The 22,354-nt window shown below is 36.3% G+C and overlaps 1 protein-coding gene across 4 annotated transcripts in view; it reads right to left on the bottom strand.

Annotated features, from left to right (window-relative positions):
• The window catches only part of PRKAA1 (protein kinase AMP-activated catalytic subunit alpha 1), a 40,386-nt gene that overhangs the window by 5,016 nt on the left and 13,016 nt on the right, over positions 1-22,354 (bottom strand). The window contains exons 2-10 of one of the 4 annotated variants that reach the window (XM_074386361.1): positions 20,908-20,960; positions 14,212-14,353; positions 12,125-12,218; positions 11,647-11,691; positions 8,480-8,624; positions 5,870-5,957; positions 3,630-3,854; positions 541-1,027; positions 306-432 (exon numbers count right to left, since the gene is read on the bottom strand). In XM_074386361.1, the coding sequence (XP_074242462.1) occupies positions 306-432; positions 541-1,027; positions 3,630-3,854; positions 5,870-5,957; positions 8,480-8,624; positions 11,647-11,691; positions 12,125-12,184 (1,177 nt within the window). In that variant the 5' untranslated portion in view covers positions 12,185-12,218; positions 14,212-14,353; positions 20,908-20,960. The other 3 variants (XM_039467819.2, XM_010336649.3, XM_003925900.4) reach the window with 3 other exon arrangements.

Here is a 22,354-nt window from a genome sequence, read left to right as displayed (position 1 = left end):
TTCTCTTTCCAAAATGAACCACACCAAAAAAACAGATGCAGCAGAAAACTATCACCTTACAATCAGACTGCACCTAGCTTTAAGGATTCTACAAGATGATAATCTTAAAAGGACAGCATGCTATTAAGATTAAAAAAATAATAAGATTCATAAATGTTAATACTGCAAAGTCACAAGAAGTCACATTTTCTATTCCTTTGCAACTGAATTACTAGGAACAAGTCAAGAAGTCTCAAAAGAATCAAAGAACAAAATACCAAGTTAGTAACAAGGTCTAATGTACATTGTTTGTGTGATGTACATACCATCAATACTACGGAAATCCAGTAGGTAAGTTCTACTATCCACTTGGTATAACTGTAGACTCATTTTGGAGTAGGTGCTTGTCACAGGATTCTTCCGTCGTACACGCAAATAATAGGGGTTTACAACCTAGCACATAGTATAACAAAAACAAAGTCAAAAGTAGTTCTATAAAACATTTTATAGACTATGGGTTTGCCAAATATGCTAATAATCAAAATGTTACTTCTTTCTTACCTTCCATTCATAATCCAATTGTTTAATTGCTCTACAGACTTCTGCCATAATATCATTTGGTCGACTTTGGCTTCTAATTCCTAAATGCCATTTTGCTTTCCTTACACCTTGGTGTTTGGATTTCTGTGGATTTAATTCATCAAGGGTATGGCGTGCCCTTGGTGTTTCAGCAACCAAGAATGGTACTCTTTCAGGATGGGGACGAGTCAGGTGGTGATCATCAAGAAAAGAATCAGGTGGGCTTGTCGCCAAATAGAAATCTTTGGCTTCATTCATTATTCTCCTGTTATCTATTATGAGATGGTAAGCAACTGCCAAAGGGTCCTGGTGATTTCTGTTATAAAGACAGCTGAGAACTTCCTCTTCTGAGCACTCAAACTTTTCACATACTTCTTTTAAGGCTTCATCATCAATCATGGTTGAACTATATGATGGGTCCTCAGGAAAGAGATATTTTGGAAGGTCCTGTTTAAACCATTCATGTTCCCTGAGAGAAAATGGCAGGATTAGGAGAAGGATTTTGAATAGAGCAGAGACTGAGAGTAATAGTTTGGGGAATTTAGAATATGAATTCATATATATTTATACCCATACTACATTATTATCACTTTTTCCACTGAAATTTTTCTCTTCTGCTCACACTTCATCATGTATGTTGAGGGAAATGCTCCAGTTTTCCTCCAGTTTTAAGAGGCAGAATGTGCCAGGCACGGTGGCTCACGCCTGTAATCCCAGCACTTTGGGAGGCCGAGGCGGGCGGATCATGAGGTCAGGAGTTCAAGAGCAGCCTGGTCAACATAGTGAAACCCTGTCTCAACTAAAAATACAAAAATTAGCCAGGTATGCTGGTGCATGTCTGTAATACCAGCTACTCGGGAGGCTAAGGCAGGAGAATCACTTGAACCTGACAGACAGAGGTTGCAGCGAGCCAAGATTGCACCACTGCACTCCATCCTGGGCCATAAAGCGAGACTCCAATGGGGGGAAAAAGTTATGAGACAAGTGACAATGACAAAGAACAGCTTATTTCCAGCTCAGAAAGATAACATATTAAGTAGTTTCATTATAGTACTCTTTTAATATAATGTTAAGTGCAAATAATATAGCAAGAAAAATAGTAGACAACTATTGAGTACTTACTGTGTGCTAAGTTTTATGCTAAACACTTCATATACATTATCTCCCCTTATTCTCAAAACAATTATATGAAGATAATAGTATCTCCTTGTTTTAAATGAAGGAACTGAGGTTAAAAAAAAAAAGCATCAAACAACATGCTCAAGGTCATAAAGACAGTAAGTGACAGAACCAGGATTGCAACTCAGTTCTATGTGACTGGAAAGGCCATGCCCTGAATGATTTCCTATTTTGATTCCCTAACTTCATATATTTAAGAATACGTTTGACCTGCACTATGTCAAACATTATGCTAAAACTAAAACTAAAAAAAAAAATAAAAATTAAAAAAAAAAATCCAAAGAGGAAAAAATAAAAACAAAAGAACGATTGTTATCTTCTGGGTCATGGGATTAAAGGTAATTTTGATTCTCTTCTCTCTCTTTTTTTTTTTTTTTTTTTTGATGTTTTTCTAAGTCTTTTTCAATTGTCATATATTACATTTTAATTGGAAGAAAACACATAAAACACAAGCAAAAACATTTGTTACCTAGGTAGTTTTAAAATATAAATTTTAGAGAATAATGTATCCTTTCCCTTTGGTGGTATAATCATGCCCTGACATGCATGGTCTCTTTTTTAGCTAGTCTAAAACATGCGTAGTAAGTGGAGAGTAATCAAGCTTCAAGTTCTACATATAATCTTTCCTTCTTCTTCATTACACTCATGCTGCTTTCGTATTTACTATTTCTAGATCCATATCGGATTTCTTTCTTCCTTCTCAGATAAATGTGCAGTCTAGCCATTAGAAGACCAAAGACAGCAAAATTTCCATGTGGGGGAAAAAAAAAGAAGAAGCAAAGCTTGCAGTAAAATTGTTTTAAGTCTTCATCAGAAATGGCTCACCCAAATTTGAGAAGAAAATTTGTCATCATTTTTGTCTTATTTAAACTACTAGGTTGAACCAGATGAAACTGGTAATACTGACTTTTACCTACAAAACAGGAATTTTGCATATAATTGAATGTATACTACTTGGAAAAACATGTCAATTAAATTTACAATTTTCTCATTCCTTGGGATTAAAAAAAAAAGAAAAAAAAATACAATAATTCATGAGATAGGAAATCAAATAGCAAACCACAAATTTACTACTGAAAAGTATTAACCTAACACCAGGCATAGTGGCTCACACCTGTAATCCCAACACTGGGAGGAAAAGGTATGAGGATTACTTGAGGCCAGGAGTTCAAGACCAGCCTGGACAAAAATAGTGAGACCTTATCACTACAAAAAAAAAAAAAAAAAAAAGGCAGTTAGGCATGGTGGTAGATGCCGTAGTCCCAGCTACTAGGGAGGCTAAGATGGAAGGATCACTTGGCCCAGCAGTTACAGGCTACAGTGAGCTATGATCACACCACTGCACTCCAGCCTCGGTGACAGAGCAAGACCTTGTGTCAAGAAAAAAATTTTTTTAAAAATGAAAGATGCACGCGCACACACACACACACACACACACACACACACACACGGCCTCGCTATGTTATCTAGGCTGGTCTCAAACTCTTGAGCTCACATGATCCTCTTCCCTCAGTCTCACAAAGTGCTCAGATTACGGGTGTGAGCCACTGCACCAGCCTTTCATTAGCTTGTTAATTTAAAAAGTAATATAATGTTCACTGTTATTATATTGACATGTAATATTATAATATTTTAAATGTTACACATTATATGTAATTTCAAAACAAAAATGTGTAAGTAAAAAGTGAAAGCCCCTCCCTCTTACTAATCTTACTTCCCTAAGGTAACCAGTTTACTCTGTATTTTTAATACCAAAATAAAATGTGTCTATACAGTCCATTTTTTCACATAAAAACAGGATTACATTATATATTCTGTTCTGCAACTTTTTTTTCACTTAACTTTTATCATGGATACTACTAGATCTGATAACTTCCAAATTGCTTTATTACCTGATATCTTTGATTGTGGCCCTCTTCATGGGATCCACCTGCAGCATATGTTTCAAAAGGCTAATCACAGAAGGATTTAAATATTGAGGGGTATAGAAGATCCCATCACATATCTTCTTAAAAAGAGTTGGCACATGGTCATCATCAAATGGAAGGGTTCCACATAATAAAGCATAGAGGATAACCCCACTGCTCCATATATCTACCTCTGGGCCCGCATACAACCTGTAACAGGAAATATAACAATTGGATTAAAAATCATTTTAACCTAAAATCTGTTCATCAAAATTTCAAATATGGATATTTCATAAAGAATTCATAAGCAGAATTTGGTTTCTATAGCCACTACTACATGCTACACTTAATTCTAACAGTAGTTATCTCTGAAAACAAAAGTCAAGTAGTTTTGTAAATTACACACCATGGCTAATATTCTGTTCTTAGTATTTACTAGGGCCAAAACCTGAACAAACATACCACCATTCAATTTAAAACCATTGGTTTTGGTACAGAGAAGAGATTAAGTGGTATTTCATTAACTGAGAATATTCTTTAGTAATGGACTCTGAACCCACAATCCCAGTAACCCAAGACCCCTCACACCAACCAAGGTGAAAGGATCGTGAGGCTGTGGAATAAAGCCAAGTGGTTCACAGAAGATTTTTTAAATCCTACTTGCAGTGCACTCTAGTCAACTACCTTAACTAGCTGCAGACTAGTTAGACCACCCATTCAAAATCTAGATTCAGGAAAAGGATCTCTGTAAATTTACGTATTGCTGAACTGATCACTAAATATTCTTTTTAAAGTAAAAGTTATCGTGCTGGGTGGCTCACAGGTGTAATCCCAGCACTTTGGGAGGCTGAGGTGGGCAGAACACAAGGTCAAGAGATCAAGACCATCCTGGCCAACATAGTAAAACACCATCTCTACCAAAAAAAAAATACAAAAATTAACTGGGCATAGTGGCGCGTGCCTGTAGTCCCAGATACACAGGAGGCTGAGGCAGGAGAATCACATGAACCCAGGAGGCAGAGGTTGCAGTGAGCTGAAATCTTGACACTGCACTCCAGCCTGGTGACAACGAGAAGCGAGAGTCCATCTCAAAAAAAAAAAAAAAGAAAAGAAAGTAAAAGTTCTCATATACTGAGAGCTTGAAGACCTTATCCAAATAAGAAAAATTAATTTCAGTAATAACTCACTGCATATATATGCAGTTATAACATTTTTTATTTATTTAAATAACACGTTCCCCAGTCTCCATGTCCTGAATTATTTTCTACCTAAAAGAATTAAGATAGACAATAAAATTTTTTTAAATTTTTAAAATAATTTTTGACATTAATATTTTCAAAAAGATGAAACTTGACAAATCTAAAATTAGGTACGCCTGTCTCACTCATAGCCATATTTTTACACAAACCTCATTTCTTTGGGCAGTCTAGGCCAACAAGCTTATGAAAACAGAAAGAAAATACTACAGTAGTTCTGCATTCTGAATTAATCAAGATGCTGAATACTCATACAAATAAGCATGGTTTGGATAAAATGTTATTAAAGTTCATTATAAAAACTAGCAAACTTGAGCTTCTGTTTTCAATTTCAGTAGTACAGTGAAAAACAAAGAGTTACTCTTAAAAATGTTAAATTCTCCTATTTTACCAACTATTCAAAAAGCTATACTATACAAATATCTTCATGTTCTGAATGATGGTGGTTAGTAAATTGAGTGTTTAAAATTCTTATAATATTGCAGTTTTTAAAAGATTTAAAGAACAAAGATTCATCATAAATGAAGGCTAAAGATTACTTCAATCCAATTCCCCAAGACATTTTATCATGAAACATAAAGATACTACAAAATGCCATCTATGTAAAAAATTAAAGCTACGTATTACATGTTTAATTTTTCCTCTAAGTAAATAGTAAACCACTTCTACCTACTAGATATTTCTGTATTATTCAAGTTTCCAGGGTCTTACCTACCTTTTAAACATCCTAGCTTTAAACTTTCCATTTCTTCTACCAGGGAAAAAACGTAATGTACTGTCTTCTAACAACTCTAACATAAAGTTGACTTGTAGTCCTTAACCCTCATCAGCTTATAACGTGGTTAAGAAAAGAATAAGCCTTATATTTCTCTCCTTTCATTATAATTAAATATGAACTATAGACTAACAAAATCTAGGAGAAAAAGACAATTTCAAATGTATTGAGGGTGGCAGGGTATCAAATACTACCTTCCTGAAATTACTTCTGGTGCAGCATAGTTGGGTGAGCCACAACTTGTTCTTAAAAATTCACCATCTGACATCATGTTTGAAAGACCTGAAAGTGCACAAAATCAGCTACTCAAAAGATTTCCCAAAGACAAAAATTAAAACCCCATTAAACAATAAAATTGAGTTTACATGATAAATCATCATTTTGTTATTTGCTTCAACAAAATCCTATGGTCTACTGTAGCAAAATATTCTGCCATTATGCTCTAAAATGTATAATCTATTTCAACATTTAAAGTTAATGTATTGTTAGAGTGTAATGCAAAGATATTAAGCTATTGGTTATTTTGCTTATTAGAAAAAATGTAGCATGTTTAAGGTTTTTTGTTTATTTTATTTATTTATTTATTTATTTATTTATTTATTTATTTATTTATTGAGACAGAGTCTTGCTCTGTCTCCCAGGCTAGAATGCAATGGCACGCTCTCAGCTCACTGCAACCTTCACCTCTTAGGTTCAAGGGATTCTCCTGCCTCAGCCTCCCGAGTAGCTGGGACCACAGGCACACACCACCACGCCCAGCTAATTTTTGTATTTTTAGTAGAGATGGGGTTTCACCATGTTGGTCAGGCTGGACTTGAACCTGACCTCATGATCCGCCCTCTTCACCCTCCCAAAGTGCTAAGATTACAGAGCTGAGCCATCACAGCCAGACTTAAATTTTATTAATACAGAAATTACTAGGGAAAATAATCTGTAACAGATGAATAGAAGGATTAAAATTCAAAGTTCCTATTAAGCCTGTTCTGATTCCTTAAAAAAAATAATTTTGAATTTCAAAGTTCCCTCATAGTTTTACTCCAAAAAGAAACCGCTGCTCCCTCAAAAACACACCCTATAAAAATAATCAACTCAGGAATAAGAAATTCGAATAATTTAGCCAGTCACTTAAAAAAAAAAAACAAAAAAAACACCAAAACAACCAGCTCAGGTTTAACTGGCATTTTTCAGTTAATCTCTAAACATTTAAATAGATAAGACATAGAGATATAGATGTAGTCAAAACTGAGGAAAATATTTAAAAGAATGTTCTCTGGGCCAACCATGGTGGCTCACACCTGTAATCCTAGCATGTTGGGAGGCTTAGACAGGTGGATCACTTGAGCTCAGGAGTTCAAGACCAGGCTGGCCAACATGGTGAAATCCCATCTCTACCAAAAATCAAAAAAAACTTAGCTGGGTATGGTGGCACACATCTGTGGTCCCTGCTACTAGGGAGGTGGAGGTGGGAGACTCACTTGAGCCTGGGGGGCAGAAAGTGCAGTGAGCAGAGATCATACCACTGCACTCCAGCCTGGGTGACAGAGTGAGACTCTGTCTCAAAAAAGAAGTTATCTGAATTGAACTAAAACCAACCTAAATAAAAGAATTACAGATTCCTTTTGCTCTTAGATTTGGTAAGGTCAATGGCAATTCATATAGAAAACATAGAACAAATAAATTTTTTCTTTTTTTTTAGACGGAGTCTCACTCTCACCCAGGCTGGAGTACAGTGGTTGGATCTCAGCTCACTGCGCAACCTCCGCCTCGTGGATTCCAGCGATTCTCCTGCATCAGCCTCCCAGGTAGCTGGGACTACAGGTGCAGGCCACCATGCCTGGCTAATTTTATATTTTTAATACAGATGGGGTTTCACCATGTTGGCCAAGCTAGTCTCAAACTACTGACCTCAGGTGATCCGCCCACCTTAGCCTCCCACAGTGCCAGGATTACAGGCGTGAGCCACTGTGCCCAGCCAAAATAAATTCATTTTTAACAATCAAAATGTTCTTCAAACAAATTATAGTTTCCTATCACTTAAAACATTTAAAAATAATTTTAAATAAAAATTTGTTTTAATTAAAAAATTGTTTCAAATAATTTTAAATAATTAAAATTCACACAGTTCACCTTCTGGCTTTCAAAGTTTTAAATAATTCCACTCACTTTTCTTCTTTTCCATACTTGATTTTCTGAACATACTAGAAATAAGGCTGCTACCTTCTCCTTCACAAATACTCTCTTTTTGAATGGTCTCTCTAATGCTACCAACTTAAGTTGTTTAAAATTAAATTTTAAAGATATTTTAAGAGCCAGGTGCAGTGGTGTACATCTGTAATCTCAATACTTTGGGAAGCTGTGGCAGAAGGATCACTTGAGGCCAGGAGTTCAAAAGCAGCCTTGACAACATAGAGAGAACCCATCTGTACAAAAATATAAAACTTAGCCTGACAAAGTAGTGCACCCCTGCAGTCCCAGTTACTCAGGAGGCTAAGGCAGGAGGGTTATCTGGCCCAGTAGTTTGGGGCTGCAGTGAGCTATGATCACATCGCTGCCCTCCAGCCTGGGTGACAAAGTGAAACCCTGTCTCTATAAAATAATAATAATAATAGAGACATTTAAAGCTAAGAAAAGATGATTTCTTAGCATTTCTTCTTTCTGTATGTTCATAGACAAAATAGGATACTTTGATATACTCAGTCTATTACTTTATGTAATTTTTTACAGTTATCTGAACAATTCTACATAGGTTTATTGAAAATAAGGACATCAGAAATGAACATAAGAAACAATAAAATTATCCTCACCAAAATCAGCTATCTTTGCATTCATGTGTGCATCAAGCAGGACATTTTCAGGTTTCAAATCTCTATGGACCACCATATGCCTGTGACAATAATCCACACCAGAAAGGATCTGTTGGAACAGACGTCGACTTTCTTTTTCATCCAGCTAAGAAAAGTAGAGATGCATTTTAAAGGTGTGTCTTTCAAAGTAAATTGTCCAATCTATAATTCTCCAAGCTATAGAATTGTCAAAATACATGAAAATCTTCCAAATCAACTTCACTATGAGATACTTTTGACATGGGGATGAGACATTTGCAGCACCAAGCAGAAATTCTAAGACGGTCTTGGAATCCAAATCAGTAATTCAAGTTTCTAATATTATCATCTGTATATGACTACATTAGCTTGCCTTCCTGTATATCTCATCAGTTACTTCAAATAATTTCAACATCTACTTGAAACTTGACATATTTTCTCTTACAAGGTAGAAATGCTTAATCTTTCATTCTTTTAACAAACATTTACTGAATACCTTCAATGTGCTATACATTGTTTTAGAAATTCATTACACAGCAATAAATAAAACAAAGGCCCTATTCTAACTGGCAAAAATAGACGAATAAATATAGTCTGAAGAAGTGATACTGTTTTGAAGAAAAAGCAAAATACGGGTATAATAAGTAAAGTTGGGGTGGGGGATACTATTTTAGACCATTAGGATGTAACATTTAAGCACTGTTCATAAACTAGCAAGCAACTATGTTGTTTTATGTCCTAAAGTATAAGACATTTTAACAAGAAATACCTTAATTCATTTAATAAAATATCGTAACATTTTATCTTTAATATGCTTGCTGGAAAAAAAAAAATCGTATGTAGAAACTACATTTTTTGGTTTTAAATTTTTTTAATTTATCTGTATTTTGAGACCAGATCTCGCTCTGTCAGCCAGGCGGGAGTGCAGTGGTGCCATCACGGCTCCCTGCAGCCTAGACCTCCCTGGACTCTAGGGATCCTACCAACCTAGCCTCCTGAGTAGTTGGGACCACAGGTGCATGCCACCATGCCTGGCTAATTTTTGTAGTTTTGACAGAGACAGGACTTTGCCATGTTGCCCAGGCTAGTCTCAAACACCTGAGGCTCAGGCGATCTACCCACTTCAGCATCCCAAAGTGCTGGGATTACAGGTATGTGCCACTGTACCCAGCCTGAACTATGATTTTTTAAACTTCTCTATGTATCCATATATTCTTATCACTTTTTTCAACATAAGTAACAACCATTATTTGGACATGCCTGCTCCCAAGAAGTCATTTTTAATAAATAAGCTACTAATCCTCTAGGCAAAGGACTCAAACATGCAATTCTCTAACACAGCTCACAAATTAGCATTCTAATACCAGACTTACATCTTAAAGGGCATGGACAGTCTGAGAGAAGAGACAAATCAGTAATTTATTTTGAAATAAAAAAGTATTATAAGATACTGTTCCTCTAGAAAAATACTAATCCCTTAGCAATCTAATACTTTTATTTCTAGAAGATTTGTAGGGTTATGGGGAAAAACGGTATCTGTTCAAATATGAAAAAATAAGAGAAAACTTGATTAAACAAAATATAAAAAGTAAAGTAACTAGACAGGCTACAAAAATAAAAGTTATACTATATTCATAACAAATACAATTACAAAGGATGGAAAAAGGGATGTCTATAAAGGAAGATCAGAAAAGTCAAAATACATTTCCCATTAAACATAGCAGATTAAATCTTTTGTCTCTAATTCTTGAAACATCACTAAAATGGCATCAGCAATAAAAGAGGCATATAAAGACAAAAAGAACAAAAGATACAACAGTAATCAAGAGCAGTCACCAAGGAGGACAACAGATAAACAGTAATAAAGACTAAACCTACAAGAAAAAGCTGAAACCTAAGCCTACAGGGATAGAAGCCAGTAAGAAATAAATGTCTGCACAAAAAGCCCTGGGAAGCCTTAGAAATTAGAAACATAGGGGGCTGAAAACAGGACAAGTACTTGAAGTAAGAAGCTTTTAAACTCACCCATACTGGGGAATAAGACCTATAATTTCCTCTAGTAAGGCTGAACCAGCTCTGCTCTCAAGGACACTAAGGCAGGGATAAGGCATGCTGGGAAATCATGGGGGCTAAGAGAAGTCAACATACTAACTACTGAGACTTGTACCTCTTTTCCCACACTCAGCTCCTGGAGCACTAGCAGCTAAGCTAAGGATTTTAAGGATATGGGAAGGTTTCTTCTGAAATATATGATACGAGAAAACATATTTGCTATTATTAGCATTTGATGTACAGTAATAAAATGACAAGTCCCTATCTATTCAAGACATAGGAAAACCTAGCAATTAATAAGTTCCACCCACATGAGCCTGGCATTTAGTATCTTATTCTTAAATATTAAGTGGACAGCCAAGAATCACCAAATTTCTGAAAAAGGGCCATGCATCAAAGACAAAAATGAACAGAAAAAAATGAGGAGCAGGAGCAGAGAGCACAGAAGGTACAGAACAAGATGGAACAGAGGAAAATTTTTTTTAAATATCATCCTCAGACTAGGTTATTACATCTGTGGAGCAAGTAACAGCAGACTAAAGAAATGAAAATTTCAGAAAATAAAGTTTTGAAATAGAAAATATGGTCACTGAAATTTTAATATTCAACTGGTAAAACTGAAGAAATAAATACCCACAAGGTAAAACCACAAAATAAAAAACAGAGAAGATAAGGAAAAAGTATATCAGTTGTTTCCAATTTCTCCAGACAGAACTTTTTTTTTTTTTTTTTTTGGTGAGGAAAAACGGGAGTAAAGAAGGGGAGTACCTGAAATAGAAATTAATCATGTTAAGAAATAGTAAAATCAAAATTAACTTAGTTAATAAAGTTTGATTCTGTTGAAAGTAAACAGACATGCTATATAGAACAAATGAATGAGTAATATAAGTAACTTAAGACTGGGAGTGAGAAAAGCTTTCTTTTCAGGGCTAGATACAGCTCTCCCACAAAGGGGCTTTTGCATACCACATAACCTCGGTATGAGAAAAAGTATGGGCAGAGGGCAGTGTTGAGTTTTCTATCTGTAACTTAAGGCAGTGTTCAAAATGTCTTCTAAAGTTCCTTCCAGCTCTAAGTTCTTTATATCTAATTCCTACCTCCTTCATGGAGCCTGTTCTTACTACTCCAGGTACATCAGATTTCTGAAACCAAAAAAATGAATGCAATTTAAATGTGGCTAGGATTGACTAGCAAGGCCTCGATTGTTAATTAATAATATATTTTTGTAAGTTTTAATTACATTAAGATACATATTCAAAGTATTTGTATACCCTGGAAGCATAAGTCTGAGGATTATGAGTTCTGGGATCTCAAGCCAATTCTGTCATTAATAAATCACGTTACCATGAGCAAACACACAAACCATGAGGCTCAGTATCCATAGCTGCATAAACAGGCTGAGGTAACCTTTAAGATCCTTTCTAGTTCTAAATGGCTTATGATTCTAAACAAATATATGACTAAGGGAACTGGTTATTAAATAGACCTCTTAAAATTGCTTGCTGACATTTTGATGCTAGTAAAGGATAAAGGAGAGTTACAAAATACATACAGAATTAAATCGGAACAGCTTACCCTTCCATTCTTACAGATATAATCAAATAGCTCTCCTCCTGAGACATATTCCATCACCATGAAAATATCAGATGGTGTACTGATGACCTGGTACCTGGTGAGAGAAAAAATTATCTACGAATATTAAAACAAGTATATTCATTCATTCAAAAAATATTTACTAAACACCTATAGTATACCAGGTACCATGCTAGGAGCTAGGAAAACTGCAGAGAAAAAAACTGCTCTCATGGAGTTCATGTTCCAGAAGCCAGGAAACAGACACTAAATAAATTAGTAGTATCTCAGGTGGTACAACATGCTATGAAGAAAAATAAAGCAAACTAAGGGGAATGTTTTTTATACAGAGTGCTCAAGGAAGCCTTCTAATAAAGTAACATTTGAGCTGATCCTAAAAGAAGAATGGAAACAAATTATTCCATTATCTAGGAGGAAGGTGAACCAGGGGGAGAGAACAGTAGCTACAAATGTCCCCAGGTAGAAGCCTGCTTGCATGTTCGAGGAATAGTAAGGGCACAGCGGAGTAAGCTGGGAGAGAAAAATAGCATGTAGAATCAGAGGTGTTAACTGCAGGCCAGAGGACACAGAATTTTATAAGCCATGATAAGGCTTTGGCTTTTACTCTAAGGAAGATGAAAAAAGCTATCGTTGTCTCAGAAAGGGGCTAAAAAGAAAAAAATTAAGGAAAAAAAAAGAAAAAAGCTATTGTATATTTTAAGCAGTCATGTGATCTGGCCTATTAAAAGGAAAACTATGGCAGCAGTGTAAAGAATTAACTGTCGACAGTAAAGGTAGATATAGGAGGTTACTTCAGGATTTCATAAGACAGATGAAGGTGGCTGAGACTAGGTTGACAGTGATAAAGGAACTGAGAAGCAGTCACATGCTAGCTTGATTTTGAAGGAAGAGATGTGAAAGAAACAGGGAAGTTAAAAAAGGTTCCTAAGTTTTGGCCCTGGGTAAACTGGCTGTTAGCTGAGATGGTGAAAACTGTGGGAAGAGCAGGTTTGGAAGAGTAATAGTTCATTTTGGGCCCAGTGGAGTTTTAAATGCCTTGCGGACACCCAAATGGAAATGTAAAGTCAGTAGTGAGCTTTTTGAGTCTGGAGTAAGAAGAGATCTTAAAGCAAGAGATGTACATTTAGGAGTGGTAAGCATATCGATAGTATTTAAAACTGTAGAACCTCAACAAATGAGAAGAGGTGAGAGTGAAACAAATTTGAGTCAGCCAGTTCAGCAGCTTTAAATTATTGCCTGCATAACAAAGCAGAAGCTGAGCAGGAAATATGTTATTTATAGACTCTACAACCGACAACTATAAAACAACAGTAAGGTTACTGCTCTTTTGAAATATTAGATTCCTAAAATTCTGTTATCTGTATGGTCAGGTATAAGCAGGACAGGGAAAAACCCTTTCTACTGCATTCTCGCTAGTGAGGCTAACTGCATGATGTGGGCATTTGGAGGTCAAGAGTTTTTACTAGCAGATCATTGTTGATTTTACAGTAATGGGGCGCCAAACATTATTATCAAAAGGGCATCTTTCCAGAAGACAGGAAAGAATGAGAAGATAATAGCTGATAAGCACAAGGGCAAAACATGAATACAGGATTAAATGATGATCAGGAGGGTTAGAAGAATACATGCAAAGGAAGAAACTTTGGTTTTTTTTGAGACAGAGTTTTGCTCTTGTTGCCCAGGCTGGAGTGCAAAGGCGTGATCTCAGCTCACTGCAACCTCTACCTCCCAGGTTCAAGCAATTCTCCTGCCTCAGCCTCCTGAGCAGCTGGGATTACAGGTGCCCACCACCATACACAGCTAATTTTTATATTTTTAGTAGAGATGGGGTTTCACCATGTTGGCCAGGCTAATCTCGAACTCCTGACCCCAGGTGATCTGCCCACCTCGGCCTCCCAAAATGCTGGGATTGCAGGCATGAGCCACTGCACGCGGCCTAGGAAGAAACTTTTCAAAACCCTCATGAAACAAAAAAAAATGTCAGTCATTTGTCTTGCTTGTCACATTAAGTAGGTCAACAAAAAAGATGAAAAGATGACTGGTCTACATTTAATATAAACAGAGCTTACAGTTTAATTATATGAGGATGCCTGAAAAGCTTGAGGTTCTGAATTTCTCTGCGGATTTTTCCCACCACATCAAGGCTCCGAATCTTCTGTCGATTGAGTATCTTCACAGCCACTTTATGCCCAGTTAATTCATGTTTGCCAACTGTAAAGGAAGTAATTTTAATAAATTAGTACTAAGTATGATTAATAATATATTTACACATATTCTGGCCGGATACGGTGGCTCACACCTGTAATCCCAGCACTTTGGGAGGCCCAGGTGGTGGATTACTTGAGGTCAGGAGTTCAAATCCAGAGCTGGCCAACATGTCAAAACCCCATCTCTACTAAAAATTACAAAAATTAGCTGCCTGTATTCCCAACTACTTGGGAGACAAGGCAGGAGAACCTGAACCCAGGAGGCAGAGGCTGCAGTAAGCCCAGATTGCACCACTGCACTCCAGCCTGGGTGATGATTGAGGCTCTGTCACAAAAAAAAAAAAAAGTTAAAAAAAAAAAATGCCAGTAATCCCAGCTACTTGGGAAGTGAGGCAGGAGAATCACTTCAACCCGGGAGGCAGAGGTTGCAGTGAGCCCAAATCGCACCACCAGGCAATGACTGAGACTGTCTCAAAAAAATAAAAGTAATAATATATTTAGACATATTCTAAGAGTAGTTATTTAGCATTCTCAGAAAATAGCTAAGCAAATGTAAGTTCTTTTCTCTTTTGCTGGATTCACCCCCTTAAATGTTCAGATGTTTAAGAGTGATTACATAAGAGAATACATAAGAAATTGGTAACAGTGGTTTCTTCCAGAAAAGAAAGCTAGAAGACTAAAGCAAGCAACCAAGAAAGGAGACTTCTTTTTTGCTGCAGACCTTTCTGAACTTTCAAATTCTTTTAAGTTTTCACCTTTTAAAGTGCCAGACATATAGACTGAAATTTTTATTTCAGTATCATTTCTATGGATTTTAAAACATATGGAAATTGGTGCAACCAGTATAATATAGTCAGATACAGAACCTTTCCATCATTCCAAAAGATTCTCTTGGCCGGGCGCGGTGGCTCAAGCCTGTAATCCCAGCACTTTGGGAGGCCGAGGCAGGTGGATCACGAGGTCAAGAAATCGAGACCATCCTGGTCAACACGGTGAAACCCCGTCTCTACTAAAAATACAAAAAAGTAGCTGGGCATGGTGGCGCATGCCTGTAATCCCAGCTACTCAGGAGGCTGAGGCAGGAGAATTGCCTGAACCCAGGAGGCGGAGGTTGCGGTGAGCCGAGATTGCGCCATTGCACTCCAGCCTGGGTAACAAGAGCGAAACTCCGTCTAAAAAAAAAAAAAAAAAAAAAAAGATTCTCTCACGCCATAGACACATTTCCCCATCCATAACCTCTTATATCTTTTAAATTCTGGTTCATGTGCATGTGGTTTCTAGTTTTTTTGGTTTCTCTATTTTTTTTTTTTTTTTTTTTTTTGAGACGGAGTTTCGCTCTTGTTACCCAGGCTGGAGTGCAATGGCACGATCTCGGCTCACCGCAACCTCCGCCTCCTGGGTTCAGGCAATTCTCCTGCCTCAGCCTCCTGAGTAGCTGGGATTACAGGCACACGCCACCATGCCCAGCTAATTTTTTGTATTTTTAGTAGAGACGGGGTTTCACCGTGTTGACCAGGATGGTCTCGATCTCTTGACCTCGTGATCCACCCGCCTCAGCCTCCCAAAGTGCTGGGATTACAAGCTTGAGCCACCGCGCCCGGCTGGTTTCTCTATTTTTTAATTTTTTTTTTTTTTTTTTTTTTTTTTTTTTTTCTGAGACAGGATGTCACTGTATCACCCAGGGCCATCTCAGCCTCCCAAGCACCTGGGACTATGGTCAGGCCCCCACCACACCCAGCAAATTTTTTTGCATTTTTTGTAGAAATGAGGTTTCACCACATTGCTCAGGATAGTCTCAAACTCCTCTTCAAGCAATCCACCAGGTTCAAATTCCCAAAGTGCTAGGATTACAACTGTGAGCCACTATGCCCAGCCTCTATTTTTTTAAATTGCAATTAAAAATAAAAATAAAAAATCAAGTCATTTTATCTTTCCATTTTAAACACTATCACCAGACAGTCAGAGGTGACAGAATTTGGGTTTAGGCCATAATCCCAAAAGACACAATCCCAAATGCCATAAACCCAAATGTTGAAATTTCAAAAGATCAAAATCCCTAAAATCTAAAATTCCAAAAATCACAATCCCAAAATAACAAAAACCTAAAAATAGGATTCTGGAAAAAATAATTTTTAAAAAGTTTTCTAAAAGACATTTATTTCCATTTTTTTTTTTTAAAGACGGGGTTTTATCATGTTGTTCAGGCTGGTCTTGAACTCCCGACCTCAGGTGATCCGCCCACCTTGGTCTCCAAAGTGCTTGGATTACAGCTGTGAGCCACCATGCCCGGCCTATTTCCATTTTTAAAAGATTTATTTGAGAAACATAAAAACACAACAGAACAGTTAACAGACCCCTTCACACAATAAAATAGGCACTAATAACATACTTTTGCAAGCATAAACACTCAGATGTACTAACAACAGTTGCATACGTATAACAGGAACAGATAAACTGTATTCATGAAGACATAGATTAAAAAGCAAAATACATAAACACATATCACTCTGGTTGGTAATTAGATGCACCCAGATTCGTAACTGCGCTCATCTGAAATACCAGACAACCAGAATCTTCTGACAAGATCAATCAAATGCTGCAATGGGTTACTAGCACTTGCACAAAAACTGCAAGAGTCACCCAAAGAGCCAAGATCCTGAGAAATTTTTATTTTTCACATATACAGATGAACAAAAAGGACATCTCTTCATTTACTGAGCAAGTTTCAACATTTTTATGTATATTCACAATGCCTACACATTAATTCACATTGTGATAATACACTTTTATGGAGTCAAATACTCAAAAAAATGCATAAAATGAGTTAGAATTCTCTAAAAGCCTTTACAGAATTTATACCTGCAGTATTAGAAATGATGCAAATGGTACTGTGTGTGAAAGGGCAGAAGTCATACCTGATTGAAAGACTGAAAATTTGACAGGGGAGATTTCTTATATTTTTCACCTACATATTCACTTCTGTGATCTTCAAAATATTCACTTGTGTTTAGAGAGTGGTTGTAGTCTAAAAATTTTATAAACATATGCTGACCATTTGGAAGTCTAGCTATTGCTTGGCCGTTGCAATTAAGTGATTTTCTGTTTTCATAATGCCAATAATCATTAGCTTTTAAACTTTTCTCTTTCATCATTAAGTAGCCTGGTATACTTAATTTATCACAACCTTTTTGCAACGGAACAATTTCACAGTTCTCTTCTATTGTGCTTTAAGGAATACAGTAAGAAGGAATGAGATTTGGCTTTCTTAGTACCAAACCTGTATTAGTCAGCATTCTCCAGAGAGACAGAACCAATAAGATAGATAGATAGATAGATAGATAGATAGATAGATAGGCAGATAGATAGATAGATACACACATACACACACACACACACACACACCACAGATACATAAGAAGTGATTTATTAGGGGAATTGGCTCATGCAATTATAGTGGCTGAGAAGTTCCACAACAGGCCATTTTCAAGCTGTAGACCTTGGCATGCTAGTAGCTTGGCTCAGTCCAAAGTCCTCAGAAGCAGGCCAAATCAGGTCTCAGTCTGAGGCTGAAAACCCAGGACCCAAGGGGCTGCTGGTGTATGTCCTCAAGCAAGCCTGGAGATCTGATGTCCAATACAGCAGAAGAAAAGTCCGTTCCAGCTCCCAGAAAGGCAATTTATTCTCTCTGGGCCCCCAGCAGACTCAATGGTAGCCACCAACATTGAGGCAGATCTTCCCCACATAACCTACTCAGACTCAATACTAATCTCCTCACAGACAAACCCAAAATAATGCTTTTACAGATTTCTAGGTATTCCTTAATCCAATCAAGTTGACACCTAAAATTAAATCCACGAATCCACCCTTCGTCAAGTCAGCACCCACATGCAACTCCTTAAACCATACTTAATTTCCAAATTAATACAATAAAAAGACAATCGTTCCACCTAACATGATGCAACTAAAATGATGCAACTATCTTTTATACAACCAGATATGCACTAATCCCTTCCCCGGGTTTTGGCTTATGGCATTTCAACATTTAAGATTTTAATCTTTCATGATTGTGATTTTCAGGATTTTAGATGTATGAGATTTTTAGAATTTAGGGATTCTGGTTTTTAGAGATTTTTTATCTTTCAGTATCTCAACATTGGGATTATGGCATTAGGGAATGTGTCTTTCAGAGTTATGATCAGCACCAGTAGAATTTAGATAGTCATGAGGCTAAATTTCCAAAAATTTAACCTTTGTGTAAGCTTTTTCAGGAACCTACCAGAGAATATACATTTCATCAAAATCAGGAAGAAACTCAAGAAAGATGGCATGGAATACAACAAAGAAGGCATCCAATATAGGAGAAAAACTAAGAGAATCTCAAAATGGTGAAGCAAAGTGGAAGGCAACAAATCCAGAAAGAATGTGACAGAGAATCCAAGGGAGTTATTTCTGGGGATAGGAGGGGAGATAATCTAACAAGTTTAGAAATATACACTATCATATTGAGAAAGATTTTACAAAGACACTGGAAGGTGTGAGAAATTAAGCCTGAGGTAAAATAAATTAAGCAAACGAAAAAAATGAGACAATTTATGAACGCCAGTAAAAATTAAAGTTTTGTAAGAAAACATAGTCATAGATACTGACTTAGCAAATAGTATTTACACAGCCACAATACTGAAAAAAACAAATATAGGTTGTTTTCAAAGTATGATAGAACTATATTAGGAGGATGAGGGTATAGTATGAAATGCCTAAAAGAAGGAAGACAACAACACTATATTCACAGCTGAAATCAACTGTGGAAATGAAGCATGTTCTAATTTCTAGTAAGGCTTTGTCCAATCTCCAGTACTAATTAGATATGGTTAAGAGCAGCAAACTTGACTGTTAAAGCTTGCTTCAGGTAGTACCTTCTTTCTTAGAACAACATCCTCCAAGAATCTCCTTGCTCTGGCTTGGCACAGACTTTTTGCTGCTCAGCTGAAACAGGACTGGGAGATAGCCATAATACTGGACAATACTAGTGGACTCAGACTTATAAAGAATACTAAGACAGAATCCATTTGGGCCTGAACTCCCAAACCATCATAAACCAACCAATCTCCTATGAAACCCTGCTCAACTGAATTTCAACCCCAATTAACTTTAAGAAAAACTATGGAGCTTATCAAAAACTCTGGACATGTATTCTGTCATTTAATAAGGAACTGGAATAGGAATTCAAAGCATTCTCTCAAATTCATTCTTTTGGCATTATGTACTGAGTATCTCCTACATGCTAGTTAATGCTGCTGGGGAAAACAATATTGACCAAAAGCAGCCTGGGCTATGGGATCTTCCTGGCCTGTGATGATGACAAAAATAACAGTAAAGTAAGAAAAAGCAAAACGTCTTCTAACACAAAAGAACAAAACAAAAATGAATAGACATTAAACTCATCTATGAAATGCAAGAATGTATTAGCAAAATTTATTAACTATTTTCAGAGTAGTAAGAAAACATAGGTGGTATGAAATTAGAGCATGACAAGAACAATTTTACAACAATACAATTAAAATCATTTAGAAAACAGTAGATTGTAGCAATAAATAATGTGATGGGAAATTTTATAGAACACATAACAAAAAATGAGCAAGAAATCAGCAAAAATAGGAGGGAAGGTGTAACTACAGAAAAGGGAATTGAGTATAATTTAACTCACGAGTAATAGGGAGCAGAATATTAATCCACCTGTAAATAACAGAAGCCCCCCAACCCAAAAGAAGGCATAATAAACAGAACAAAATCTATAACCAATCAAGGTATACCATAAAACTTTTTTCTAATACTTAAGCATTTCATCAAATTACAAATTAATTATTTTAAAGTACATTGGTATAACTTCTTCCCTTTTGAAGTAATAGAAGAAATCACAAAAATATGATTGTATCACAGTGGCAGGAAGAGGGGCAGTGCCCTGACAGCAATGTCAAGATATAATTCAAATTCATACACACAAGCACGTACACACACACACATTACATGTAGGATCTTGACTGTTTTTAATCTGTAGTTTTCCTTCTAAGAATCTGATTTTAAAGCCGACAAAAAAATGTGCATAAATATGTTCATTACAGTGTATTATGTAAGAACAAAAGGCTGACCAATATCAGAGAACAGTTTAATACACTGTTATTCCAACCTAACAGACTCTCATAGGAAAACTATAGAAAGTCTTCTTATAAACATGAAAAATAAATTATATATGCATTTTACATTTTTTAGCTACATAAAAAAATTTATATAAAAATGATAATATGCTAAAATAAAAATAGTTATTCCACGGTAATCCTTTTTGAATTTTACTTGCTGTTTTGTATTTTTATCAGTTAAAAAAAAAATTCCAAAGGGGGAAAAAAACAATCACAAGTATTAGCAGATTCACCTTTTTTGGGAGTAGGGTTGAATAGAGTTGGACCCCTAATTCCAGTTGCACATGTGAAAGCAATAGGTACACAAAGCGTAGATTTTATAGTTGCACGGACCTCGGTTTTATTCCTGTTTGAAGGTACTTACTAGATGTTTGACTTGGGCAAGTTAACAAAAACTTCCACCTTCTATTTACTCATCTGTAAAATAAGAATACCACATGCTCCATAAGGGTGACTATAATAAATACATGAAATAGTGTTTGTAAAGCACTTTCCACAATGCCTGGCACATAGGAAGTGAATGATAAATAAATGGTAGCTATTATTATTTAGGGTTATTTTCCACTGCTTCCAGACCTGTTCCCGCATCTTTATCTAATAAGCCTGAATTATTTGTTTTAATCTCTGAATAGCCAGTTGTTTTTTGTTGTTGTTTTTCAGACAGCGTATTGCACTGTCCCCAGGGCTGGAGTGCAGTGGTGCCATCTTGGCTCACTGCAACCTCTGCTTCCTAGGTTCAAACGATTCTCCTGCCTCAGCTTCTGGAGTAGCTGGGATTACAAGTACCTGCCACCACACCCGGCTAATTTTTTGCATTTTTAGTAAAGACAGGGTTTCACCATGTTGGCCAGGCTGGTCTCAAATGCCCTACCTCATGATACACCCACGCTGGCTTCCCAAAGTGTTGGTATTATAGGCGTTAGCCAAGGCATGCAGCCAGATAGCCAGTTTTATCTCAGCTCTGATTGGTGCTCCCTATCCATGTAGATTCATTAACATTCCTTTATCCAGGTACCTAAGTATTAAGTAAATAATAGCTGTCATTTTAATGTATCTAGCTCCCATTCTCATATGCTTCAATCCCTCCAACCCGCTCCACCACCCCATCACCATTACCACCGATCCTCAGATTTCTACCTTCCAAAGTTCAATTCATTTCCTGACTTTGGTTAATGTTCAATAGATTACTATTTGACATATATACACATAACATAAATCCTTGACAGTGATTTCACCTACTACAGGAACACTTGTTTGGTCATAGAAGAACACAGAGGAAAAAAGCAGCTTAATTTGATGTGCGTTTAATAAACCAGGGTTTTTTTAACGAAAACAATTTTTTACAACATAAATCTAGTTGCTTTAAAATACATAATTAAGGTATACAACTTACTAGTTAATATTTGCAACATACTCACTTTGTATCCAAACATACTGACATACCCTCACCAACCTGAAAGATTTGTTACTATTAGCAACATTTGACAGGAAATTGAGTCACAGAAAGATGAAATAACTTGCCCAAAGTTACACAGCTAGTGAATGGAAAAGCTAAAACTTCAGCCCAGGTCAGACTCAAAAAGTTATGCTTTTTACAAACACAGTAATTGAAATATGATATTTTTTTAAAAAAAAGATAATCCTCAGAAAGACATGTAAAATACACATTCTTTTAATAAAAAATAAACAGAAGTTATATATATCAGAGAAATTCTTAATGTATATAGTTTTGAATAGACTGAATTCCTCATCCTAGTAAGAATTATTCCAGTAATGCATTTGTTCTTACAAATTCATTCATTCAAGAAATA

The sequence above is a fragment of the Saimiri boliviensis genome, chromosome 1, assembly GCF_048565385.1.
Source record: "Saimiri boliviensis isolate mSaiBol1 chromosome 1, mSaiBol1.pri, whole genome shotgun sequence".
Taxonomy (NCBI): Eukaryota; Metazoa; Chordata; class Mammalia; order Primates; family Cebidae; genus Saimiri; species Saimiri boliviensis.
The sequence above is the reverse complement of the archived record's forward strand: the minus strand, read 5'-3'. Positions and strand labels throughout refer to the sequence as shown.